Below are 12,832 nucleotides of genomic sequence, written 5' to 3' on the forward strand. Positions count from 1 at the left end.
ATACTGTGCAGTGTGGGCTCCCTCTCACGTCTGGAGTTTATTGGACTCTTGCCACACATTTAATATGTTCCACTTTTTGGTAAACCTTTCCCTCTATTTATCTATCTCCCAGTTTTTTCTCACTTTTATTATCCCTCTACCTTTAGCAAACAGATTGAACAAAAATGAACTTGAAAAACATTCCTAAAAAAAAAAAAAAAAAAAAAAAGGTCTTGTAATGTGTCTTGATTGATGTCCAGCTCTTCATTACAGCATTGTTTAGTTTGATCAGTTGTTTGGGAGGAGACTATTAGTATGCACATCCTGTGGAGTGTAAGAACCTGCAGTTGCAGCCGATTGCTATTTGGCCGATGGTAAATTTGTGTTATCTAGCAGAACTCTTTGATAATTCTTGCCTTGCTGAATATTCCACAAACATCCAGAAAAAAGGAGCTGTTCTGAATTCTGTTTATCCTGTTGATTGAATTTTGCAGCTTGGTGGCTCTGCGGATAAACGTGTGTAAATATGCACATAAACACATGTTCGCAAGCGCACACTGACACACAAGCTCAAACACAAACGAAGACGGCTTCTCATTAATTTCTTTGCAGGGAAGTGAGAGAGAGAGGGATGTAGGGTGTGAAGGAGTGGAGAAGGATTGATGGGAAGCAGGGAGGTACAGGCAAGGTGATTAAAAACTCAAGCTACAGATGTTTCTGGAACACTTCAAAGTGGTGCGCCTGCCAGTGCCAGTGCTGGGCATGATGCATTATTGAGATGGTGCCCACCTGGCACCTGGCGCTGACATCACATGCCCGGTCCACCTGGCACCGCGCAGTCACGTGGATGACACTATGGGTCACACCTCCCCACACAACCTGGCTCCCAGTGTGATGAAGGGCATCAGGGGAAACAGCACACATGCTCAACAACACACCTCAAAGGCGCTAAACTGGGCCATGCGCTGTTTGCAAACTTTAATGAAAAGTGGAGGAGGAGGCAGGAAATGTTCTTGTCAAGCATTTCCTCTCTCACTTTGTGTTGATATATTATCTCCTACCTACATGATATATAACTTGAATTAAATTTTATTTTCCCACTTGGCTTGTAACTGCCCATTTAAAACACAGCACAGTTGTGTAATGTTTAAGCAACATTGTGTTTTGTCTTACTTACAGAAGGAAGATGAATGCAAATTAGATGATGCACTACAGCAATTTCATGTCTTATCAGATAGATTATTGAATGTGCAATGAGGTTAATTCAGTAGAGTCTGTATTTTGAGGAATATTAAAGGAAAAAGCTTGGGAATGTTCCTGGAATGTCTTCAGCTTTGAAGTAGCCTATGCTGTGGTGTTGATGCAATTCTTTCTGCTTAATATTTCAGCAGCCCCCTCAACCTTGCACGCTGTTTAAGAATATTTAGAGGTCACAATGTGTGTGAATGAATGTGTGTGTTTCTCCTGCATGTGTCCCTTGACACCTGTACTCTCTCAGGGTGTGAGGAACAGACAGAGGCCAGAGCCACAGTCACAGGTCTCAGACCAGTGGGGTGTGAAATGAATCAGAGGGCCAACACACTCTCCCCCTGCTGCACACACACACAATCACTGTGTGGCTGTGTTTGTGTGTGTGTGTGTGTGTGTATACTGTATGTGTGTTTGAGAAAGAGGGGTAAAGGACATGGAGAAAAAAGAAAGAAGAGAGGGGGCTGAGACTAGAAACTCTCCCACACTGTGGTACATTTCTTGGCTGCAATAATAGCACCTCAGTAAATAAAGTCAGTATAAATATTTATGAAGGCTGTAACACTTTCTGGTGAGAGATGGCACTTGGAGTATTGATGGTTTAGCTTCAACAGTTCAGTTCAGTTTAGTTTTTATTGTCCCCAAGGCTGGATTACCAACTGGGCAAAGTGGGCCCCAAAAGCCCCAGATCCACTGCATGTCAATTGGTTTTTGGAATTTGATTAAGTGCAAATTTGTTAGGGAATTTGCACCACCACAATGGACGAGAATGGATGTTTCAGTGAAGTAGGAGACATCTTGTGTCTAGCAGTTAAATTTTTGAAGCAAACAATATTTGCATATTCATATCCTCATTTTTTCAAAGAGATTTTTAATAATAATATTAATGATAAACTTTAGGTGTATAGCACCTTTCATAATCATAAGTAAGTTGAATCTAGTTAAAGGCTTAAGTGAAGAGATAAGTTTTTAGCCTTCTTTTTTAAGTATTTAGCAAGCTGGCTTCCCTGATATCTATCAGTGGTGTGTTCCATAGTTTTGGGGTGTAATTGACGAAGGCTGCATCCCCAGTTTTCTTTCATCTGTTGCTGGGAACCTCAAATAAACCGGCGGCAGATGATTACAGTGTTGAAGGTAAATAGTTAACAAGGGAGTTAACAATGTAGCTTGATCCCAGCCCATTAACGGCTCTGTATATAAGGAGGAGGACCTTAAAGTCAATTCTAAATGTTACAGGAAGCCAGTGCAGAGCGGCTAAAACTGGACTAATGTGTTCCTTCCTCTTGGTTCTGGTTAATAGCTGAGCTGTAGATTTTGAATGAGCTAAAGTCTCTCAGTGTTTTTTTTTTTCTGGAGGCCAGAAAGAAGGGCAATACAGTAATCAAGTCGGCTTGAAATGAAGGCATGAATCAGTTTTTCTTTTCTCTCTGTGTTTTAGGACCAACTAGTAAGATTTCAGTTTTATCCTTGTTTAACTTTAATAAATTATTGCCCAATTATTTATTTATTGCCACAAGACAGGTAGTAATGGAGTTTATAACTGCAGAATCATTTGCTTCAGTGGAGATGTACAGTTGTGTGTCATCTGCGTAACTATGGAAACACATATTGTGCTATCTGATGATGTCACCAAATGGCAGCATGTACAATGAGAATAATCATAGACCAAGGTAGTTCCCTTGTGCAGCCCCACAGCAGTTGTAATGTTCCCCAGACACATGATCTCCAAGACTGATGTAAAACATCCCCCTTTGACGTATGTTTTGAACCAGTTTCACACAGTCAGAAAGACCAAACAACTTTTCAGGATGATTGATTAGAATGTCATCGTCATATCAAAAGAATTGAGACGTTATTGTCATCAGAGTTTAGTCTGAGGTCATTGATTATTTTAGTAAGAGCAGTTTCAGTGATGTGGTTTGTTCTACAGCCTAACTGAAATTCCTCCAGGACATTGTTTTCTTTAAGAAAGGAGATTATTTGTACTGCAACTATCTTTTCAAGTATCTTATTAGTGAAAGGAAGGTTGGATATCGGCCTATAGCTGGTCAGTGCATTATCATCTAGGTTGGGTTTCTTCAGTAATGGTTCTACAACAGGTCTTTTGAAGGCATCTGGAAATTTGCCTGTTTGAAAAGATGCATTCATAATCTTCAGGACACTGTCGAACACCTGCTTAAAAAATGCTGTAGGCACAGGGTCAATACATGTGGTGGAGGAGTTACATTCAGTGACAGTCTCACAAAGCGCAGTTATTTTTTTAAAGAGAAAGAACCTTTTTTGTGGAAAAAAAACACATCTGACACAAATTATTATTCAAAACAGAGAATTTGAATATGTCTCAAAACATACAACAAACTGACTGACTGAACTTCAACTGGTGAAAAAAGTGACCCAATCATACAAATTAAGCTGTGGATGTAATTTATGAAGCAAGTGTGCACTTTCGCAATAAAATATCCTTGTTAAGAGCAAATTGAGTTTATGTGGATTTAAACTCATGATCACAACCTACAACTCTTGAGGAAAAAGCAAAAGATGCTCCAGCAACAAGAAACTGGGCGGCAGCGTAGAGGGCGTCCGGCTCTCTGGTTGGCTTGATTCGCTGTCAATCATATGTGACGGCTCCGCAGCACCTCCCACAGACGCACAGCGGCAGCGCAGCTTCCACCGACAATGATATTCAAGGCACTTGCGGCTCGTCTGCAGCGATAGGAGAAAAGAGGAGAGAAAAGAGAGAACCTCACCTCCTCAAACAGCGGGTGAGGTAGGGAAAAAGAGACCGAAAAGCTCCAGAGAAAGAGTGAGAGGAAGAGAAGAGGCTGTGGAGTAAACAGAGAGACAACAGCGGCTTGGACCTCCAGCGAGGAGTGTTTAATTGTCTGCGCTTCATTATAAAGTATCTGATTTTCACACAGATTCGACATGTCATCGTCCGGTAAAGACAACAGCGGTGCCCAACATGCCAATTACGTGGGACCTTACCGTTTGGAGAAGACGCTCGGGAAAGGACAGACAGGTTAGTTGGGACAGCTTGCTCGCTGCATCCTCTTTAATTGCACAATTTATTTTCGGAGCGCTCCGCAGCGAGTTGAAATTTGGCCGGCTGGGTGTCTGCAGGTGATAAATAACTAACCGTTTAGTTACAAACACCTGCCCAGCCCAGTGGGGGAATTTTTGGGGGTTGTTATTTTTTTTAATTTTTTTTTTTTTGCCGGTGAGCTGACATAATCATTGTTCACGCAATGGGACAGGAGGGGATTTTAGGTGATGTTGCTTTACATTGGTTTGTTGGCTGTGCGTTGGCGTTGGACTGGGTGTGTGTGTGTGTGTGTGTTTCCAGCACCAGAGCAGCGTGGAAACCGTCCAACACCAAAAATGATGACAATGTGATGGGCTATGAAAATGAACTTTTTGTGTACCGGCTCTCCTGTTTGTATGTGTGTGTGTGTGTGTGTGTGTGTGTGTGTGTGTGCGTGTGTGTGTCCTGTGATTGGAGCACAACGCCGTTAATCCCGATTTGCCTGATACATTGATCTATTCTTAGTCCGCAGGCAGGCAGGCAGGCAAGCAGGCAGGCGTTTCTCCTATAGGCTCTGAATGTTGGCTCTGCAATACGTGGGTTTCCTCCGATATGGAGCAGAAGGTCCCACCTTGACAGCATATACCATGAGCAGAGCTGGGAAATAAGAGCTACACTGATCTACTGTATATTCATATACCCCAAGGAGGTGTAACTGGGGTTCCTGAATCAGGAGCACATGCTGTATCTCAGTATAGACAGCAATGACACTGCAGTTTGTTAAAGTTGCATAGCACATATGCAATTGATGGTTAAACAGGTCTTCATTCCATAATATTTGATGCCATTTTAGGTGATGCTTGCATGTTGGTTTGTGTATGAGTATATTGTGTAGTACTCCAGGTCTGTTGTCAGCATTGCTAACTGGACAGTGAGAATCTTCTGCGGTCAAGTACATGCAGCCAGTAGAGCCATGTGAAAGGAGAGGCAGGCACAGCCCTGTGTAGGCAGAGGTGGCAAGAGTGATGCAGCATGCACTGTGAGCTCGCCACCCTTAAAGAGAGAGAGAGAGAGAGAGAGAGAGAGAGGGAGAGAGGGGGATTGAGAGAGAGTCAAGAGACTTTTCCTCTCCTCTCTTCTCTCCTGTTGAGAGATTTTCCTCCCATCTGTTGTCTAAAACGGCTACAATAGGCGTTACTTCCCCTACCCGGTCCAGCTGGTCATGCTGAGCAGCCGTGTGTGCGTGTAAATGTTTTTGAGTGTTCTCTCAGACAGTATGCTTTCTCAAAAATATTCTCCTGGTCAATTCATTCACCTGGCCGGTCCTCTGCGTTCATTAATGGGGCATGTCTCTGTGTCTTCCCGTGGTGTCAGTGCATGTGTGCCTTCATAACTGATGTCCCTCTTTGACTGTAGGGCAGTACAAGCCATTTTTAAATACATATGTTTCTCAAAGCATGTTGCATCCAGAGGCAGTTTAGTTCCACTTGTAATGCAAGATATCTGCCATATCTGCAGTGTGATGAATGTAGTAGGATCTAACAATGGAAATGAATGTTCCAGTTGGTTCTTTCATAACAGATTAATAACAAATGCAGCATTAAAAACTGGCTGTTCTCTCTCTCTTCTGCTACTCATATGTAATCATTTGTGCTTATAGGAGGATCTCTCACTCACAGACAGACTCAGCTTTCTTGCAGTTTGCTCTCATGAGTGTCTAATGGCTGTTTATGGTGGTATAGTGCTGGCACTATGGTCTGCTGGATACAGACATTTAATGATATGGTGTCGCTGAGATCATCCATGGCTCATGATGTATTTATTGTGAGTGTTGAGGCGCATTTTCATGCATTTTTGCTTGCTAGGCTTATACGCATGGAGGCATACATAAGCTACAGGTCAGCTTGATTCATAATTTGTGTCAAGTGTTCTTGGTCCCTTACTCACATGTCAGATTGCTTTAGTATTTCATTTGGAGGATTTTGAAGTGTTTCACGTTGACAGTTCTGATTAAATAACACATATTCATATTGAATTCTTTTGGCCTGGAATTTCAATTACATTTTCATGTTTCGAATGTGCTGAAATAACAGAACTCATCATTATGCGTGTGTTCCGTGTTAGAAAAATCATTTGGTTACTGGCGTCTGCGTAGCTAGTCCATGCCAAACCTATTCAGATTAATGATGGCGCATAATATCCCATTCACCCATTAACCATTCGTTAATCTGTCAGATCTCTTTCCCAGGCCCCACGGAAAGGGTTGGCCTGGCAACTGTGAAGGCCCAATGGGCTAAATCCCCAGTGAGCTCTCCTAGGCTGTGGTTGGCTGGTATTATTAGCGGGGAGAAAGCGGAAGTCCTCTGGTTGATCTGGCTGTCCTGCTCAGAGGAGCGGTGCTGTTCTGTTCATTAAGCGATTAGGCCCTGTCCTGACACACACACATGGCCACCACAGTGGTTCTGGTTTGGCTTCCTGATCTAATCCCCTACACAGCCAAAGTCCGCTTGCCTCTCACTCACGCACTCACGTGGCCCAAAGGTAGCATGGGCAGGCCCACTCTAGCTTAGCAATGTAGCTCCTCCATGTAACTGTGCAAATTCAGATGCATGCCACAGGCTGCATGTACTGTTTAGTAGGATAAAGTAGGATGCATCTTTTTACTGTCTTTTCTAGTCAGAACAGATTGAAAAAGTATTTGCTTAGTGTACACCAGACTCTTCTGCCTGTCTTTGATATGCCCCATATCTCTCTCCACTTGTTTTCCCTCAGTTTTATCGCTTTCTCTCCAGTTTCTGCAGACTTTGTGTGCATTGGGGCCTGATGGCGTCTGTAGATGTGATGTGTCTGCATGGCTGGTTACTGATTGGGGCTGAAGCCACAGAAGCATGGAGGCCATTTTCAAGCCAACGACAGAGTTATTGTGCTTTAGTGACAGAGCCTGGCCAGGGCATTGTGTCTGTGAGATGGTCCTATAGTGTATATGGTGTCTGTATATGTGTGTGTATGTGTGTGTCAACAGGTGAGTCTTTGTGTGTGTATGACTCCTAGCAGGTTCCTCTTGCATCGGTGTGCTTTGAAATAGCCAGTCAACCACTTTTCTATTAAAAACACTGAATCAGCCCCATGCACTGTCAGATGCATGGGTTGTATTAGGTTGTATAATGTCCTATATTTTGTTGGAGCACTAATCGATGTCACGATGCTATACTGAGGTTATTAAAATTTAGAACTCCCCTCGAATATCTCCATCACAGCAGACTTTGGAGTACAGTAACAGCCTTCTTCTATATCTGATTCTTGAAGCTTTGTTTGACAAAGCTGAAGATTGTGGATTTGTGTTTTTGCCAGTGCACTGACTTAAGATGGGCTGAATCACTGCTCTGTTCCCTAATGTGTCGGAAAACGCTGTCGTGCTTTGCCTTTACTTTGTTCCTGAAGGCTGTTGATTAGTGGAATAGAGGCCTATTGTCTGAAAAACACTGCCTGTTAATCCAGTGTAAGTCCCTGTTTTTGCAAGACTTGGATATTGACAGGCTAAGAGTTGGAGGTTGATGTGTAGGCTCCTTGATTCTTTGATTGACGTTTAGTGAGTGAAATCATCTGTGCTTCAGGGGCTCTCCTATTGACTGTTCATCTGACAAAAAGCTGCCTGTGATGTTGCGTCTCGCTCCCTCTTTCTCTGTTTTTCTCTCTCTGTTTCTGTCTATCTACTAGAGAGTTCTTGTTCTGGGTTCACCATGCTTACAAAGCATTTAAGCCATATCCAGCTGTTTCTGCTGTCTCCATGTCAGCAAAAGGCTGGCTAGTTTGTAGCTCTTACTGTGGGTTTCACAGTTGCACTGTGTGGTTGTCTTTCGGTATGAGAGCGAGGGGAAAAAAGCTCTCATTTTTTATTTATATACACTTGCAAACATATGGACACATTAACTAGACTGTTTTGGGAATCTGGCCCATTGCATGGTAATGTAAAACCGTTAATTCGACGTTGATTGATAGCTGGTGAGCAGGGGATGCTTGATTCGGATCAATGGGCGCTCCCAAAGATTTCCTGTCTGGTGGAAGAGATCCATACTGTTTCACAGCACATGATATTCCTGATGATGACAAGTGAGGAGGGAATGCTCAGTCGATGCTGTCAATGAAAAACCACTTGGCAAATCTTCAAAAACTAAGTGCATTTGTGCGTTGCTTGTGAACGGTGCAGGTGCTCAAACTCCCAGCGACCTGTAGCTTGTGTGCTCTTAAAATAATCTTGATACCCATGTTGAGCTCAAACACAGGTGTCTATCTCCCCTTGTGTTCACATGATTACCCAGAAAAAAATTGCCGGCTTTGACCTAAAATTGGTGAGTGAGGGAAATAAATGAAAAGCTGCGATGATAGACCCCATGTTTCAGTGGGTTTCTTCAGAGATTCAGGTCAGAGAAGCCCTGACCCAGCAGCTGTGCTGTGCTGCTCCCAGCTGGGTAGCACCCTGTGTTAGCAAGCTGGATCAGAGCTGTGGAGAAGGAAGCCAAGCCTGCATGGTCTCAGCTGTTTGACTGTCTGGCTAAAGCCAAAGCCCTGCTCCCTCAGCCCTGACATGTATCCTAAATGGTGGGAGGCTGGTGTATGTATGTGTGTGTGTGTCTGCCTCTGCTGATACATATGTTGCCTATTTGTGAGCTTGTATGATTATATACCTTCCTGTATGTTTGTATGTGTGTGGCATCAGTGTTAAAGTGTTTTCTTGGCAGGACTAAGGGCACACACACAGGAACTATTCCTTGAGTAAATCGAACCAGGACTTACCCCGTAGTCTTGTCACTGTCTGTGACTTTGGCTGAGGTTATATAATGATGATTGTCTCTGTCATTTAGTGCACCTCTCCTCTCATCTGCCTCGCTCCATCTCTCCCCCTCTCTGTCCCTCTTCCCCTGGCCAGTCAAGATTCATACAGGGATTCAGCCATGTGGTAAATCAGACAAGACCTCGGTGGAATTGCATCGATTGGAAGGAATGTATGTAGCCAACGATTTTCAGAGATTAATGATGAGGAAAGAGGTGGAGAACCGGAGGGGAGGAGAGAGAAGGATGACGGCAAGGAGGAGGAGTAGAAGAAGAAGAAAAGAAATGCAAGAGCATGGAGCGGTCTTGAACGTTCTGACTGCAGTGGAGGTTATTAATTAAGGCAAAGTATTGATCATTCTCTTCATTATTCTCCCCTCCTCCCTGATTTTCATCTCTCTATTGCTGACCTCCAGAGGAGAAAAGGGCTCAATCTTTATATGGGAGGTCAGTGGATAAGTGAAGGATTGCTGGAGTAGTCTCTGTGGGTGATTATGAATGAGTGGGTGTATTTTATGTGTGTGTGTGTGTTTGCTTTTTTTTTTTTTTGGACAGGCCCTATCGCATCCTATTTGGGTCTCCCCCTAACTCAGTGCATCCACTGTCAGTGTTTCTCTGCCATGTTATATAGCGTGGAGAATCAGGTTAGGGCGACATGGTGCTATGGTCCATTTTCCTTCAGTTATATCAAGACATGGTGCACACACACATCCGTGCTCATACATACACAATCTCTTTCCCTCACTCTGTCCATCTCTCTCTCTCTATTGCTGAGGTGCCCGGCCCTGCTTTGCTGCTGTTTTTTCGTATTATGTGTTATTGTCTTGTGCTGTTTAGAATTTCATGGTGCTAGTTTTCTAGTGCAGCAGAGAGAATACAAGAAGAATACACACCATTTCTCTTTTCACTGGTGCTCCAAATTGTTACATTTATATATAACTTCATACTGTTGCTTTAATAAAATATGCGTGGTGTTTGGCTACGAGACATCTTTGTCCCAGCTCCAGCCTCTGTGCATTTTTGATGTCACTAAGTCAGATGTCATGTCGTTTGGTCTCTGTCAACATGGGGCATTTAAGACACAGTAGATCAAACGTTTGTGCGCACAGAAGTAGGCTTAATCAGCCTGTTTCTCTCTCTCTCTCTCTCTCTCCCTCTCTCTCTCTCTCTCTCTCTCTTTCTCGCTCAGCTCAGATTAACCCTTGCTGAGCCGCCTGTCTGGCTCTGACTGTGAGAACGCTGGGTTGGTTGCCAAGGTTGGTTGTCTGGTTGTCATGGTTTCCCTGCTTCTTGCTGGTTCCCAGTCTGCCCTCATGAAGAAAGAAAGGGAATGCTCTCTCTCTCTCTCTCTCTCTCTCTCTCTCTCTCTCTCTCTCTCTCTCTCTCTCTCTCTCTCTCTCTCTCTCTCTCTCTCTCTCTTCTCTCTCTCTCTCTCTCTCTCTCTCTCTCTCTCTCTCTCTCTCTCTCTCTCTCTCTCTCTTCTCTTCTCTCTCTACCTCGCTCGCTCTCAAAACCTTTAAGTGGCTGCAATCTGAAGTTAGCATCGCAACAGTCAGGCTGTGAAATCCTCATGTCGTTTTCCATGCATGCAAGTTTGTCTCTATCTGACTGGGTGTATTTCTGTTAATCTGCCTTGTTTCTAGATGTGACCCTGGAAATGAGTATGTAAATGAATGTATGACCGGACGTATGTGTGATTCACATGTACACTGCATGTGTATGTGTGCGCATGCTTGTGCAGCCCATGTGCTTGTGCGTGTGCTCAGACATACGGTCATGGATCAGACAGGCTTGCCCTGCTCTGTGCTCTGCGCTGTGTGCTGTGTTCCCATTTAAATCTGGGAGATTAGCACATGTGGGGAGCCTCGGCTTTAGTTGCTGTCAGCTCAGCTAGCCTTGGCAGGCTGTCCTCAGATCAGGGGGGAGCTCTGTGCTCATCCCCCCAGTGCTGTCTGTCCTGCTGTACCTTATCCATTAACAAATAGATGGGTGGGCCAGTGACCTTGACTTTGGTAGTTTTTCTAACTGCTGCAACACACTCATACAATTCACACGGGCGCGGCAGAGTTTTTTCATAGGCCTGCTTTACAGGATATAAATGTAAACAATAAAGTTTATAATATCATTAATAGGAGATTTATATATTTTTTATTCTGTAATAATGACATTTTACATCATTCTGAAGGTATCATATAAAAATGACTTTTTGATTTTCTGATTTAATCTTTTATGGGTGTAGTTTTGAATTATGAATGAATGAATTATGAAAAATGAATTAGTATAGGCGTAAATATTCTAGAGTTTTTTTTTACATTCAGAGATTCTAGATTAGAACAAGTTAAATACTAATATAAAAATAAGTTATGTAGAAAAATTAAAAAGGAAAACAAAGCTTTTTGTAGTTTCTTTTCATGGTTGTTTGGAACATTTTATCAAACTGTAGAACTTACTTGCAGGAACTAACTCCTCTAATATCCCTAAATTTCCCTATTTAGCCAAAGTTAGCATTTTCACCTGGAATGCCTTACCATAAAGAAAATATTGTATGCTTGCAAATGTTTATTTACTGAAGTATTATCACTTTGCCAGTGTTCATACAGTGAATTAATGACTTTTATATTACATGAAACAGTGCCTTTGCTTCAACAGACCTGCTGGCAACTCCCCTTGGACTGTTTTCCAAGAAAAAGTACATGAATGAAAATGTGAGCTCATTTACTGTGTGTAGTGCGCCCCAGATGGCAGGAGCAGGGTAATTGTGATGCATTCATAGTTTTCACTGCCACTCGCTCTGTTGTCAGCTCTTTAGGCTATGAAGCACAATGTTGCCCATGCCTGAAACACCTGAGATGTGGCCTGGCATGTGAAGTGAAGCAGACAGGCCTCAATGAGATTAGGTTAGATGAGCATGACTGGTCACAAAGCAACAACCTGTGCTGGCTGCTTGTCTCTGTGGCACTTGCATCTGTCTTGGCCACAGTAAAGAGAATTAGCACTATGTTAGCTAGCCTGACTTAGCTTATCTTAACTCGGAACATCAAGAAGCCTGTTATTCAGAGAGGGAGAGAGAGAGGAAGGAGGGCAGGTTCAGTTTGCTATTCGGATGACATCGTTGGGGAGTGTTGTTGCCAGTTTACAGAAACACCACCTGGATCACAGGTGTTACTGCATCAGTGGGCCAGCCAAGATAAACTGTTTTTTCTTTTTTTTTTTTTTCCTGTGTTCTGTATTGCCACTTCATCAGAGAGCGGGTCAGTGCTTTGAGTCTGCTGCCAGGTCAAATCCTCTGTCATGACTATGCATTAGGATGAAATCCGATCACAGGGAGATGTCGTACTTGATGCAGTGAATCCCAGTATGAGTCTGTGTTTTTTTTCATACTGTGGCCTGAATTGTAGGCTCAGCATGTGCTACTTTCCTCTAAATCCCCCTGTATTGTGATGTTACCTCTTTAAATGGGGAACAGAAGTATACTCTGAGCCAGAGTAATTGTATAAACATCTAAAGATCAGGTGCTTTATTCATAATATATCATGCAAACTATTCCCACTCTACTGCAAGTTCCTTTCTATGCTCTCTTGTGACCTTACCACACATCTGAAATCAGATTTCCTATTACTAGAATGTTTGTAAAAGCAGGCCCTACAATACAGAACTTATATTTATTTTGTAATGAATGAAGAACATTTTTCTTTTCCCTTTTAATAGGCTAAAATTTGAGTCAGTAAACCAAAGTCCATACAGCCATGAGGT

General features: G+C 43.0%; 1 protein-coding gene across 5 annotated transcripts in view; it reads left to right on the forward strand.

Moving 5' to 3' along the window:
* The first annotated feature begins 3,813 nt into the window (after positions 1–3,813).
* Positions 3,814–12,832, forward strand: part of brsk2a (BR serine/threonine kinase 2a) — a 173,582-nt gene continuing 164,563 nt past the window's right edge. For 4 of the 5 annotated variants that reach the window (XM_042412263.1, XM_042412264.1, XM_042412262.1 and 1 more), the window contains exon 1: positions 3,814–4,246. In XM_042412263.1, the coding sequence (XP_042268197.1) occupies positions 4,153–4,246 (94 nt within the window). In that variant the 5' untranslated portion in view covers positions 3,814–4,152. The remainder of the gene's footprint in view (positions 4,247–12,832) is intronic. The other variant, XM_042412261.1, reaches the window with a different exon arrangement.

Source organism: Thunnus maccoyii, chromosome 5 (genome assembly GCF_910596095.1).
Source record: "Thunnus maccoyii chromosome 5, fThuMac1.1, whole genome shotgun sequence".
Classification (NCBI taxonomy): Eukaryota; Metazoa; Chordata; class Actinopteri; order Scombriformes; family Scombridae; genus Thunnus; species Thunnus maccoyii.